General features: G+C 73.3%; 3 protein-coding genes across 3 annotated transcripts; 1 reads left to right on the forward strand and 2 right to left on the reverse strand.

Moving 5' to 3' along the window:
- Positions 1-248: 248 nt before the first annotated feature.
- On the forward strand, positions 249-3,989 carry PKMYT1 (protein kinase, membrane associated tyrosine/threonine 1). Its single transcript, XM_037507749.2, has 7 exons — positions 249-707; positions 1,322-1,815; positions 2,269-2,375; positions 2,466-2,638; positions 2,721-2,878; positions 3,551-3,628; positions 3,707-3,989. The coding sequence occupies exons 1-7, from the start codon at positions 357-359 to the stop codon at positions 3,816-3,818; spliced, it is 1,473 nt and encodes a 490-aa protein (XP_037363646.1). The 5' UTR covers positions 249-356; the 3' UTR covers positions 3,819-3,989.
- On the reverse strand, positions 3,502-6,704 carry PAQR4 (progestin and adipoQ receptor family member 4). The gene is made up of 3 exons (XM_037507750.2): positions 6,539-6,704; positions 5,245-5,466; positions 3,502-5,145 (listed from the first exon to the last, which is right to left on the reverse strand). The coding sequence occupies exons 1-3, from the start codon at positions 6,702-6,704 to the stop codon at positions 4,712-4,714; spliced, it is 822 nt and encodes a 273-aa protein (XP_037363647.1). The 3' UTR covers positions 3,502-4,711.
- A 1,162-nt stretch (positions 6,705-7,866) lies between these two features.
- On the reverse strand, positions 7,867-11,216 carry KREMEN2 (kringle containing transmembrane protein 2). The gene is made up of 8 exons (XM_037504591.1): positions 11,129-11,216; positions 10,784-10,958; positions 10,119-10,210; positions 9,912-10,036; positions 9,597-9,750; positions 8,962-9,294; positions 8,613-8,895; positions 7,867-8,368 (listed from the first exon to the last, which is right to left on the reverse strand). The coding sequence occupies exons 1-8, from the start codon at positions 11,214-11,216 to the stop codon at positions 8,158-8,160; spliced, it is 1,461 nt and encodes a 486-aa protein (XP_037360488.1). The 3' UTR covers positions 7,867-8,157.
- Positions 11,217-13,518: the final 2,302 nt, after the last annotated feature.

Here is a 13,518-nt window from a genome sequence, read left to right on the forward strand (position 1 = left end):
GGAGGCCCAGGTTGCTGCGGGGTGGCGGCCTGTGGGACTGTTTCCCCTGACCTTCCCAGAGGTGGCGACGTAATTTAGGGCCAACCAGCCAGGCGGCCTGGCTCCGGACTCTGCTGGCCACGGGCGCCAAGCCCCTCACTTGCTGTCCCCGTGACCTCTGAGGTACCAGCGAGGGCGAGCAGGCGCGTCTGACTCTGCCCTCTGCCTCTCCCTCCAGGCGGGTGCTTCATGTTCACGGCCGGCCCTGTGTGCGCGCGCAGCGGACGTGGCGCTCCCCTGCAGCCTCGCGGGGCCCCGGGCCCAGGCGCTGTGTGAGTGGTCCCGAAACCTGCCCCTCAGGGCGTCGTGCGCTGGCCATGCCTGTGCCCACAGAGGGCACCCCGCCACCCTTGAGTGGCACCCCCGTCCCAGTCCCGGCCTACTTCCGCCACGCTGAGCCCGGCTTCTCCCTCAAGAGGCCTGGGGGGCTCAGCCGGAGTCTCCCGCCACGGCCCCCGGCCAAGGGCAGCGTCCCTGTCAGCCGCCTCTTCCCTCCGCGGACCCCCGGCTGGCACCAGCCCCAGCCCCGGAGGGTGTCGTTCATAGATGAGGTCCCCGAGACCCTGCGGAGCCCCGGCTACGACCCCAGCCGGCCCGAGTCCTTCTTCCAGCAGAGCTTCCAGAGACTCGGCCGCCTGGGCCACGGCTCCTACGGAGAGGTGTTCAAGGTGAGCGGGCCGATGGCTCCCCGGGCCTGGCTGGGGTCCCCGGGCCTCTCCCTCCATTCTCCGGTAGGCTGTGCCCCCGCCCCCCGTGGGCAGGCGCCCCTCCACGGTCGGCGCTTGCCGTGGCGGCTTCTCTGCGACCCTCTCCCCGCGCCCCTCCCGGCCGAGGGCGCTGAGGCGCACACACCGCCTTTATGTTTTCTTAAAATATATTTCCCATCATTTCCAATCCTGTAAAATAGTTTTCCTCACACAATACTCTGTGAAGGCGACGCTAGGAAAAAGCACAAACCACTCAGGGCCGCTCCTTCCCGGAGGCGAGCGCGGCGCTCCCCGCCCGCCGGCCCCTCCGTCCAGGCCTTTCTCTGGCGGCCTCTGGGCCGGACCTCGGAGACCCCGGGGCTGTCAGCCAGGCCGTCGGGTCCTGCTGCCCTTGTTCCGCTGCCAGCTTTGCTCAGGGACGGTGGTCCGGGAGCCGCCGGGGCTGGCGCTCGGGCTGGCCGGCCCCTCCCGGGCTGTCTCCAGCCGCGCGGCCCGGGGAGGCGTGTGAGCTGCCGCCCCCGCGCCCTGGGGCCCCACAGACCTGAGGGCTGTGCCCCCCACGCCCGCTCCCCCAGGTGCGCTCCAAGGAAGACGGCCGGCTCTACGCGGTGAAGCGTTCCATGTCGCCCTTCCGGGGCCCCAAGGACCGGGCCCGCAAGCTGGCCGAGGTGGGCGGCCACGAGAAGGTGGGGCAGCACCCCCACTGCGTGCGGCTGGAGCGCGCCTGGGAGGAGGGCGGCCTCTTGTACCTGCAGACGGAGCTGTGCGGGCCGAGCCTGCAGCAGCACTGCGAGGCCTGGGGCGCCGGCCTCCCCGAGGCCCAGGTCTGGGGCTACCTGCGGGACTCCCTGCTGGCCCTGGCGCACCTGCACCGCCAGGGCCTGGTCCACCTGGATGTCAAGCCGGCCAACATCTTCCTGGGACCCCGGGGCCGCTGCAAGCTGGGGGACTTTGGGCTGCTGGTGGAGCTGGCTGCGTCCGGAGCAGGCGAGGCCCAGGAGGGGGACCCCCGGTACATGGCCCCCGAGCTGCTGCAGGGCTCCTACGGGACGGCGGCCGATGTGTTCAGGTGAGGGTGGGTCCGGGAGGCCCTTGGGGGGGGCCTCGTGGAAGAACGCAAGTACCAAAGTGAGGGGGAGGCTGTACCCTACCCCATGCAGACCCCTCCCACCCTCTCCTCGCAGGGTTCCTGCAGGGCACCGTCTTCCCCAGCCTCCAGGGGAGGGGCAGGCAGTGCCTCATCTCTGTGCGTGCGGGTGCAGCTTACTGGACTCGCCCAAAGCTGGCTCAGACCTAGGGGTTCCCTGATCCCTGCGGGTCACACTGCTGGCCGTCCCAACAGGCCACTGAGGGCCTGGTCACTATGGGGCTGGGTGCCGGGCCCACACACCGCAGCACCCCATCCCCTCCTCCCTGCTGTGGCAGATGACAGCACCCTCTCCTAGCCCTTTTGGGGAGCCTGGTGCTCTCAGGTTGGGACCCCGAGGCCAGCTGTGTCCTTCTCCTGTCCCCATCCCCCCAGCCTGGGTCTCACCATCCTGGAGGTGGCCTGTAACATGGAGCTGCCGCACGGCGGGGCGGGCTGGCAGCAGCTGCGCCAGGGCTACCTGCCCCCGGAGTTCACTGCCGGTGAGCGGGCAGGGCGGGCTGGCTGGAGAGCTGGGGGGAGGGAGTGGCTGGCGGGACCGTCACCCCTGATGCGGCCCTGCCTGTGGACAGGCCTGTCTCCAGAGCTGCGCGCTGTCCTCGTCATGATGCTGGAGCCCGACCCCAAGCTGCGGGCCACGGCCGAGGCCCTGCTCGCCCTGCCCGTGCTGCAGCAGCCGCGGCCCTGGAGTGTCCTGTGGCACGTGGCTGCGGAGGCCCTGAGCCGCGGGTGGGCCCTGTGGCAGGTGAGCCTGGCGATGGCGACAGGCTGCCCCCTGCTCCCCAGCCCAGGGTCCTTGCAGCTTCCCATGGCCCCTCTTCCCGCAGGCCCTGCTGGCCCTGCTGTGCTGGCTCTGGCATGGGCTCGCTCGCCCTACCAGCTGGCTGCAGCCCCCGGCACCCCCCGCCACCCCGCCTGGCTCACCACCTTGCAGCCTCCTCCTGGACAGCAGCCTCTCCAGTAACTGGGATGACGACAGCATGGGGTGGGTGAGATGACAGCTGGGGGTGGGGGCAATGGGCTCGGGGGGCCCTCGGGTATCAGCGGGGACCGGGACCCCTCCTACCAGCCTGGTGCTCAGCACACTGGGAGGAGAGCAGGGCTGATGGGCACAGCCTGGCCCAGCTTGAATGAGGTGGTTTCTTTTGGGTTCCACATGGGGGGCAGCTGCCCCCCCAGGGGGCATCCGAGGGTTGCGACCCTGCTGTCCGTGCCCTGAGTAGAGACTGCATGTGCCCACGGACCAGGCTTTGTCCTTCCTGGGGCGGGGGGCAAAGCTCCAGGGCCTGGCGAGCCCCTGGGAGGAATTCCTTAGCCCCGGTGCCCGTGTGCAGGGAGCATGGTGAAGACACGGCTGTGGGGAGGAGGGCTGGGGGGCAGCCTGCCCTTGGGGGGGCCAGGCGTTTGCCCCTTCCTCAAAGACGCCACTTTACAGGGGGCACTTTGCAGCAGACATGAGGCCCGGGCGCTCTGGGGAGGGCAGGGTGGGGGGTGCTGAATGCTGGGAAATGCTTCTTCAAGACCCGGCACGCTTTGTCCCCAAGCCCCTGCCGTGTCAGGAGCAGGACGGGTCTAGGCTTGCTGCTCCCACCCCTCTCCCCACTGGCCTTGGTCCTCTTCTGCAAAACACCCCACTCTTCTTGCCCACCCTCCACAGACCCTCGCTGTCTCCAGAGGCCATGCTAGCCAGGACTCCCGGGAGCACCTCCACGCCCCAGAGCAGGTGCCCGATGAGGTGAGTGGGCCCCGGCCCAGGCCGTGGGAGGGGTGGCTTACGGGTCCTGAGGGTCATTTCTCTTCCCGCCCTCCGCAGGGATCCCCTGGACCTAAGTGACCTAGACTCTGAACCACCTCGGGGCACCTTCCCCTCCTTTGAGCCTCGGAACCTCCTCAGTCTGTTTGAGGACTCACTGGGCCCAAGCTGAGCCGCACTAGCCTCCGTGCTTTTACCCTTCCAGCCCCTCCCTCCTCCTGGAGACCGAGGTCCCCTGGGAAGTCCAGGGCCCCTCCTGTCCGGCCATGTCTAATAAAGCTACTTGGATCTGGGGAGCACCCAAGCGTGCTTTTGTGACAATGCAGCGCTTCCTGCCCCCTTTATTGATGTCGCCCAGGGTCTGCGGCCCAGGAGCCAGGGCTGAGCCCTGCTGCAGGGCCCGGCCGGCCAGGGCTGGAGCTGGGAGCCAAACGCTGTGTGAAAGAAAGATTTCCTGAGCAGGCACGGCCCGGCGGGCAGATGTAGCAGTCAGCATGGCACTCGAGGTGGAGGGGTCCTGGGTCAGGGCGACGCAGCTGTCTCAGTGCCAGCTGCCTCGAAAAAGCAGCAGCTACTGCCGTCCTGTCCCTTGGTCCTGGGATAAGGGGTCGGTCTTGCCACCCAAGCCCCTCCCACCACAGTCTCTAGATGGGCTGGCATCGGGCAGGGCGGAGGTGGCGGTCAGGAAGCATGGTCGGAGCCTGGGCCAGGCAGCCACAGGTGCCACATATGAGGGCCCAAGGAGGGGAGGTGATGGCCTTTGCCGGCAGGATTCAAAAGTTCAGAGCAAGAAATGACTCCAGTGTCCCTCAGCTCCGACACTCAGGTCAGAGAGGGGCAGCGGAGGCCCACAGGAGGAAACTTCCAGCCCGCAGTGAGACAGGACTCCAGGGAGCGGGGAGAGGAGGCTGGTCCACCGGGCGGCAGGGGTGAGCAGACGAGTTCCCAGCTGGGCAGCCCTGAGGAAGTCAAGCCCCGCCAGACCAGCAGCAGGGGAAGCTTGATGGTGTTGGCTCGAGGAGACCGCGGGCGGGCGGCGGCGGGCGGGCGGGCGGTGGCGGCAGCTCAGTCCGGGGGGCAGGCGTGGCGGGCCGCCCAGAGCAGGTCAGGCACGACGCCGGCGTGCAGCTGGAGGATGGAGCCCACGCTGAGCAGGTGCATGATCTGGTGGGAGTTGCCCCAGTAGTCGAAGCGGCCGGGTCGCCAGCGCTCCGGCAGGCGGGCCACGTTCACCAGCCCCCCGAGCAGCGCCAGCGCGTCCATGCGCAGGTAGCAGGGCAGGGAGCCCGGGGCCCCGGAGCCCAGCCCCACTCCCCGCGCCCCGAACACCAGGAGGCGGGCTCCGGCCTGCCACCCAAAGGCGCGGAGCCGGGCGCCAGTGGAGGGGGCGGTGAGGGCCCGCCAGCCAGCCACGCCTGACAGCACGGTGTAGCCCACCAGGGCAGCGGGGCGCAGCCAGGGCCTGCAGGCCAGGGTGCAGTGGATGATGGGCAGGGCCCCTGCATGGGAGAGAGCAGGCCGCGCGTCAGTCCGGGGTCTGCCTGCCCTGCCCTCCCTGCCCCCACCCCACCCCCAGCCCTTCCGGCCCTTCGGCTCACCCAGGGTGTTGACGAGGCAGACCCCGCACATGTCCAGGGCAAGGAGTCGGGTGTAGACGGGGCTGCCCCCCTGGTGGCACATGAAGAGGTGGTAGAGCACGGAGCCTGCAGGGGGTGCCAGGCAGGCCACACAGTGTGTGCCCCCCAGCCAGCCGTCCTTGCCCAGCTGACCCCAGGGCATGGTCATCGGCAGCAGCACCAGGAAGCCCAGCAGGGCCAGCCCTGAGGGAGGCAAACAGTTACGGGTCAGCCTCCGCGCTGAGGACGTGGCATGTCCCGAGGACCCGCCGGCTAGAGAGGGTGCCAGGGCGCCAAGGCAGGACAGGTGTGCTCTGCAGAGGCCGCCCAGCGCCCTGGGTCTGTAGTAACCCCGGGACGCACAGGGGTTGTGGGAATAGAGGCACCCCCGCCCCCCCCCCCCAGAAAGGCGGAGGGGCCTGCCCGGGGAGGTGGGGCTGTGCTGGGCAGCCCAACTCCAGCTGAGCCTTAACACCTCCCTCAGCAGGGGCCCCCCACCCCCAAGCCGGCCTGGGGAGGACAGCGGGGGACGTGGGATGCCAGGGCGCCCGAGGCGCGCTCCTCCCGCCCGTGTCCTGACTCCTCTGGGCCTGTCTCGGCCCAGGAAGGGGGCGGCCAGGACGTGTGTGAGGGGCCGAAGGCACCGCGTCCCTTCATCTCTCCAGTTCTCCGGGCACCTCCACGGGGCCTCCAGGACCTTGGGGAGACTCGGAGCCCTCCTGGGGAGCCCGGCATGGCCCTACAGGGATCCAAGGCAGCGAAGCCGGCTGGGGCTGCTGGCCGCCCACTCTTGTGGGGTCTGGCCAGGCCACGCCCCCCAGTTGGGGCAGGTACCGAGGCTGGGCCCAGCCCGCTCAGGGCCCCTCTCCTGGCTGGGGCAGCTCAAGGACGGGCAGGGCGGGCAAGGCTGTGTCAGCAGAGCCCGCTGGGCCGGAGGAGGGGCCGGCCCGGGAAGGAGTGGCGCCAGGCGGGCATGGCCTCGCCCCAGTCAGCACTCGGCTCCCCCGGACGCTGCCGCGGGGTACCCGGCCGCCATCACGACCGGTCCTCACCAGGCCCCTTCTCCCGGGGGCTCGGCGGGACTGCGCGGGGCCCTGCCCGCTGCCCTCGCCGGCCCGGCCGCAGCAGGGGGAGCGGAAGCGGGCGGCGCTGCCGGGGACAATAGCGGCTTTGTCGCCGCGGCCGCGCTGGGCCCGGGCGACCCAGGCCCCGGGCGGGGGGCGCTCCTCGGGCTCGGGGGCCGCCTGCGCGGGCGGGGCGGGCGGGCGCGGCTCACCGTGCGTGTAGATGTTGCCCAGCTCGTTGTGCAGGTAGAAGAGGCTGCGCAGGCAGCCCGAGCCGCTGCTGGCCGGCCGGTACCCGGTCAGCACGAACTTGTTGAACTGCAGGTGCGGCGGGGAGCTGGCCCAGTCCAGCAGGCGCGGCCCGGCCAGGAACGCCATGGCCCGCGGCGCGGCGCCCGCGCTCCCCTCGGCCGGGGGCCGCTCAGTGGGGCCGCCTCAGTGGGGCCGCGGCGCCGGGAGGCGCATCGCCGCGGGCCGCTCGCCGGCCGCCCGGGCTCGGTCAGCGCCCGCGCCGCCCCGGGGTCCCGCCCGCGCCCTCCGCCTCGCGCCCGCGCCGGGGAGGCCGGGGACGCGCCGGGGAGGCCGGGGACGCGCGGGCCCGCAGGGGCAGCTCGCGCGGCGGCGGCCGGAGACTCCGCAGCCGAGCACGGGCGCGGCCGGACGCGGGGGGGCGCGGGGGGACGCGAGAGGGACGCGAGGCCCCGCCCGCCCCGCCCCCGCGCCCGCCGCCGTTTCGCGCGCCCGGGTGACGTGGCCGCCGCGAGGGCCAATGGGCGCCCGGGAGGCCCCGCCCCGCGCCCGGCCTCGCCCCGGCGCCGCCCGCCGCCCGGCCCCGGCTGCTCGCGGGGGGCGCCCGGGGGGGCGGGCGGGGCTCGGGCGGCTCTGGCCGGGGCCCCGCCGCCTCGCGCGCCCCGCCGTGCGCGCCCGGGCGCCCGCGCCCCCTCCCGGCGGGGTCGCCTGACGCGGGCCGGGCGCTGCCCTCCGGGGCACGCGGCCCTCCCCGGGCCCCGGCCCTGTCCAAGGTGCTGCCGACCCGGGACGCTCGGAGCGACCCGTCTCGACGGCAGGCGCGCCCCACGGCGGGGGGCCTCTCGAGGCCCGGCTCCCTCGGGCCCGAAGCGAGGCGCGCGGGCCCCTGCGGGTGCTCCCGGCGCCCACGGGCGAGGCCCCGCCCTTCGGCCAGATTCTCCCCGGGTTTCGCTCCCAGGGCCCAGGGCGCCCCCCCCCCCCCCCCGCAGGCCGGAGCCCGAGGGGAAGGAGGCGGCAGCGGCCGGGAGAAGGTCGGTCGCCGCCCCAGTTCGTCCTCGGCCGGGCCACGAAGGCCTCGCGGCCGCTCAGCCCCGCCCACCCCGGCCTGCGGCCCGCCGGCCCCGCCCCGCCGCCTCCCGCCTCGGGGCCCCAGTCTCGGCCCCGGCGCCCCGTCGACACAGCCCCTCCCTCACGTCAGAACCGGCCGAGTCTGTAGCAAACTAGGTCTTTATTCAGAGCGATGCCCGGGCTTTGGACCGCACCGGCCGCCCGCTCACGCGTCGCCGTGGGCAGCGGCCCAGACCCGCCCGAGCGGGCTTCAAAGGCCCCTGAAGTCGAAGACACCACGTCAAGGTCTGGGAGGGGAGCCAGCGTCCTCTTGCCCTTCGGCCTTGGCCTTGGGGCTCTGAGGGGCAGATCAAGTTCCCGTGACAGCTCCAGATGCACCTGCCGCGGTCTGGCCTCCGAGAGGCGGCCAGAGGCCGAGCTGCCCGGTGGGGCGGAGGGCCACGGGTGAGTGCGACTTGGCTCTCAGGTGTCCGTCCTGCCGGTGGAGGGTCCAGTGAACCCTGGGGTTCCCGAATCAGAGAGCAGAGATGAGGGAGCGCAGGGAGCTCTGGCTGGAGGCGCTCAGGGGCCGGTAACTTGTGGCTAGACCCTCAGCCTGGGGGTCCCCGGGGGGGCAGGGCAGGGCCACCCCTCGAGGCCGGCGATACCACACAGCCCAGCTTCTCCCAGGGCCCCGGGAAGGCCCCAACGCCGGGGGCCCTTTTCTTGGAGCCAGCAGACAGCTCCTAGAGAGGGAGCAGACGTCAGCCGACCCCCCAACCGATCTCACCTCCAGAATCTTGCTTCGCCTGCGACCCCACGCGCCATACCCTGCACGGACCTAGGGCCTCAGCCCCTCAGGAACCCAGGAGCTCCTCCCAGGCCCGTCCCCTCGTGGGCCCCAGCTTCCCACCAGGTCCCCGCGCCCAGGGCCCAGAGGCGCAGGCGCCCGGCTGGATCCGCCCTCAGGCCCTGCCCCAGCGCGCGCACCGTCGGCGCAGCAGGCGCAGCAGCGACAGCAGCAGCAGCAGCAGCACCGACACGGCCGTCACCGTCGAGAAGACGCGAGCTGCGGGCACACGGGCAGTGAGAACAGCGGGTGGCAAGGAGACGCTCCGCAGCCGCCTCCCGCTCGCGCCCGCCTCACCCCCCATCGCAGCCTCGGGAGCCCCCGGCCGGGGACTGCAGCTCGCGTTGGCCCCGTCGGGGGGCGCGTCCGGGGTGCGGGCCGAGCCCCTGGGCGGCGCCCTGTCTTCGGCGGCGTCCTGCAGCCCTGCGGAGACGGGGGTGAGACCGGGTGGCGGGGGGCCGGCCCGGGGGCGCCGGGGCGGGGCCTCACCGCGGTAGGTGAGCGCGAAGCCCTGCGCGTGGCCGCGCGCGTCGCTGCGGAAGGTGAGCAGCAGCGCGGCGGGGCGCAGGCGCAGCGGCCCGGGCGGCGGCGGGCGGGCGCCGTCGAAGGCGCGGAGGAGGCCCCCCGAGGCGGCGTCGCGCAGCTCCAGGCGGTCGCGCGGGTCGGCCAGCTCGAAGAGGCGGAAGGTGAGCTCCAGCGCGGCGCCGGGCGGGCCCAGAGCCCAGCTGCAGTTCCGGTCCGGCCCGTACTCATCCGGGAAGTCCGGGGAGTAGATGACGCCCTGCGGGGCGGTCCAGTTCCCCTGGCAGGAGCCCACGGACACTGCGGGCGGGCGGCGGTCAGAGCCGGGCCCGCGGGCCCTTCCGCCTGGTGCCGCCCGCCGGCCGCCCTTCCTCGGAGCCGTGCCCGCCCCGGCTTCGCCAGGTGCACCCCCGCCCCCCGCCTAACCCCCCAGGCCCCGCCCGTCCGCCGCTGCCCCTCCGCAGGCCCCGCCCTCAGCCCAGGCCCTCCCCTCGGCCCCGGTGCTGTCCAGTCCCCTCGCCGGACCCGCCCCCAGCCCCGCCCCTTCGCCGACGCGCTCCGGGCCTGGCACCCCGGGGCCCCCCAGGCGCGCCCCTGCTCACCCTCGTAGACGCCCAGGCGCCCGTCGCCGCCGCACAGCTGGCCCGGGTGGCCGAAGCAGATCTGGTCACAGTCGGTGGCCGGGGCCGCGCGCCCCCGGGCCAGGTCGCTCTCGGAGCCACAGAAGCAGGCGTAGCCGGCCTCCACGCCCGCCAGCTGCGGGCACAGACCGGTGTCCCCAGGGGCGGGGGCGGGCGGGGCGGGAGGGGCATCTGGACTGGAGGTTTGGACATGGGTGTCCAGGCTGGACCCCAGGGCCGGGAGCTGACGTGGGCCCCGAGGGCGGGGCGGGCGGCGCGGGCCGGTGGCGGGGGTACCTGATAGCCCTTCATGCGGCAGAAGCGCAGGCACACCTGGACCGTGAGCTTGGTGGAGGTGCCGCTGGGGCCGCTGAGCGCCGGGGGTGCCCCCGAGTCCACGAAGCAGCCCAGATACCCGGGCACTGAGGGGGCAGCGGAGTCAGGCTCGGCGGCGCCTGCGCCCGCCTTCCCTTCCCACCTGCCCGCCCGCAGCCGCGCGCTCACTGTGGCACGTGGGGATGTCGCAGTAGCGCCAGTAGATGCCCTCCTCGGACTCGGCCACGTAGCACCAGGGCTGCACGTCGCCGTCTGGGTTCCTGCGGGGTGGGGGAGAAGTGGCGACATCCCGCGCCCACCCAGGCCCTCCCACAGCCGCTTGGCAAATGGCCTCTGAGAGCCCATCTGGGGATCCTCCCCCTCCCGCACGGAGGCGGCTTTGCCCGCGCGCTTCTGGGTGACGACCCGAGTGGACGGTGGACGGGACATCCTCACGGCGGCCCTGGCAGCTGATCTCAGGCCTCAGCTGTCACCTCCTATTATATCTGGACTTGGAGCCACCGTGTGTGGCGCTCGCCCCCCACCCGGCCGGGCCGGCGCGCCCCTTGCTCTGAAGCAGAGGCGTCCTGCCCCGCCAGCAGCTGCGGCTCCGAACCCCCAGGCCCGCCTCCAAGGTGGACGGCTGGAGCCGGGCCCCTCACTTCGGGGCTCGACCTCGGACAAGGCCCCGCCCAGATGGGCCCCTGGAGCGCTGGGGCTTGGCCCCTCTCTCCTGGCCCAGCCTGCGCCCCGACCCATCTCGCAAAAGGTGGGGCGCGCGGGGCGCCCCCGGCCTAGTGGACAGGGCCCGCCCCGGCTGGCTCCGCGCGCCCCGCCGCCGGGCCCGCCCTCACCGGCAGAAGTTGTGCGCGCCCAGCCCCCAGCGGCCCTGGGGGTCCGAGGCGCTGCTGTAGCTGTGCTGCTGCGTCTGGTCCCAGAAGAGGCAGGGGCGGCCCGCGCCGCGCGGGCCCGTGCGGTTCTGGCGGCCGCGGTAGTCGGCTCCGTTCACCTGGAAGCACTCGGACAGGCCTGCGCGCGAGGCAGGGCCTGCGGGGGTCCGCACCTCGCCGGGCGCCCCCCCGACGCCCGCCCCCGACGCCGGCTCCCCGGCCCGCGCCGCCCGCCCGCTGCCCCCGCGCCTCCGGGCCGGACCCGGCCTGGGGCTGGGAGCCGAGAGGGGAGGCGCGGGCGGGACTCACCTGGGCTGAGCAGGCTCCCCGCAGAGGCCCCGCGCGGCGGCAGCAGCGGGAGCAGGAGCAGGAGGCCCCGCAGGGCGCGCGCGCCCATCGCCCCAGGCGGAGAGACGGCGGCCCGGCCGGCGCACGCCCCGCACCGCCGCCCGCGCTCGCTCCCGGGCCTCCCCAGGCCGGGGCGGTGTCCGCTGCCGGCCCGTCCTCGTCCCCTCGGGGCGGCGCCCTCGGGCTGCAGCGGGAAGAGCCCCCCGGGTTTCTGCCCCCCGGGGCGCCTCGGTGCCCCGGGCCCAGCCGGCTCTCCCCAGGGGCCCGCCGCCCGCCTCGTCCGCGCGTCTCCAGCGGGGGTCGCGCGGGCTCCAACCACCCCTCCCGCGGCGCCGAGCGCTCTGAGCCGCCCTCGCCCGGGTCTCTCCGCGCCGGCTCCTGCCCCCCGCGCGTCCCCCGCGGGTCCCTCCCCGTCCTGCCGCCCGCCCCTCCCTCCCGGGAAGCCCCGCCCGACGCCGGAGCGGAGGCTGCAGGTCCAGACGCCTCCACCCGCCCCACCTTCCCCGACCCTCGGGTCCCCGCGCGCGCCTCCCCCACCCCCTGGCCGCGTGGGCCCGGCGGCGGTGGGAGAGCGGGGGGGGGGACGGGTCAGGCCGCTGGACAGAGGCCCCGACGGGGCCGGCGCGGGACCCTCTCCCGGGCCGCACGCCGCACGCCCCGCTCGCCGTCCCCGCACCCTCGAAGGCAGTGCACCCGCCCCACGCGCCGCCCTCCCCGGACCCGCCAGCAGAGCCGTCCTGCCCGCACCCGCGAGACAGGCGGACGGCGGACGCTCTCCCGGACGGGCAGGGGCAGCTGGCGTCTGGGGGAGGAGGCAGCTGCGCCCCTCGTCCCCGCCTGTCCCCTCCTCCCCTCCCCCTTCCCTCCCGAGGACCCCCAGTCCAGGCTCGCCGGAGCCATCGCGGCGCGTTGGAATTCCCCCGACGGGGCCCCCCCACCTCGGGGAGGGGGAGGGGAGCAGGCCCGGGCAGGCGTGGGGGGAAATTCCCCGCCCCCTCCCCTTGGGCCCGGCTCCTCAGTCCTCTGATCTCCCAGCGCCGCCCGCCGGGTGCCCCAGGGCTTGGGGGGAGGCCAGCGCAGGTGCGTGGGAGGGGGGGCTGCCGAGCGGGCGGGTGGGCGGCGGCGCAGGGCCGGGAGCTGCCCGCCCCGCGCACGTCTCTGGCTCCGCAGATGAGCCTCCCCACCCCTCACCAATCCCCCCAGGCTGTGGGGCCGCGTGGACCTGTCCCTGCGCAGGTCACCCCCCCAGTGGGGTCGCGTGCAGGGTTCTGGAGAGGTCGAGGTTCCCCAGCCCCTAGACCTCAAAGTCAGAGCTTCTTGGGTCCGGGGCCGGCGGGTGGGGGAAGTGAGAGGCGGTGGCTCCCTGAGGCTGGGGATGGGCGTGGGGCTGCCTCCCCCCGCAGCCCTCTGAAGGCCGGTCTGGCTGGGGTGCCTCCCGATTTCCTGATTACCTGAGTACCCCAGGGTGTCTCATCTGTGGGCCAGTCCCTGCCCCTGAGGGGAAAGCTGGTGCCCACCAGTCCACAGACCCTTTCTGCCAGCCTCGCCAGGGACCGCCCTACTTGGTGACCACCCGCCAGCCTCTGGCCCACCTGGAGCCTTGGGGAAGCAGGCCCAGGCCAGGGTGTGGGTGTGGGTGGGTTGGGGGGGTGGAGGGGACACGTGGGAGCATCGGCAGGCGCCACAGCCCACAAGGAAAGAGCCCACAGGTGAAGAGGGGTGGGAGCTGCCCCTAAACCCCTGTGCATGGTCCTCTAACCTTGGTCCCTGACTCCCAGCCCGGCCTCAGTCTCCTGCACAGCTGGCATGGGAAGAGGGGCCTTCCTGGTGGCGGGAGGGGTCATGTCTCCCCACTGCGAAGCTGTCCGCAGCCTCCCCGGCCAGGGAGTGACCCACGGGGCGCAGCAGACCTCTCCTGTCTCCCCGCTGCTCCCCTCAGCAGTGGATTTCAGTAGAGCCACCTGTTCTGCTCCCCATTCTTTCTCTGGTGAGCCCTCTCACCCCCCACCTCTGGCCTGCACCCCAGCTCTTGTATTCATTTATGAATACAATGAATGAATTTTTTTTGAATCTTTTTTTAAAAAAGCTGGCATGGGAAGAGAGGAGGGGGTGCTCAGTTCCAGGACTGGGCACCTGAGATGGGGGGGCACCCCCCTGCTAGCTCCGGCACTAGAACTCTTAGGGTTCCCCCGCTCCTGCCCAGGCACCCACTGCAGTTCCCCACTCCCAGGCGCCGGGGCACCTCCAACGTGGGTCAGGCTAGCAGGTGAGGCTGGGGTGATGCCCCTCAACACTGAAAAGAGGGCCGGGGGTTGGCACTCTGGTAGGGAGTATGTTGGAAACACACCCTG

This window comes from Talpa occidentalis, unplaced genomic scaffold (genome assembly GCF_014898055.3).
Source record: "Talpa occidentalis isolate TD23 unplaced genomic scaffold, MPIMG_talOcc4v2.1 talOcc4.12, whole genome shotgun sequence".
In the NCBI taxonomy this organism is placed as follows: Eukaryota; Metazoa; Chordata; class Mammalia; order Eulipotyphla; family Talpidae; genus Talpa; species Talpa occidentalis.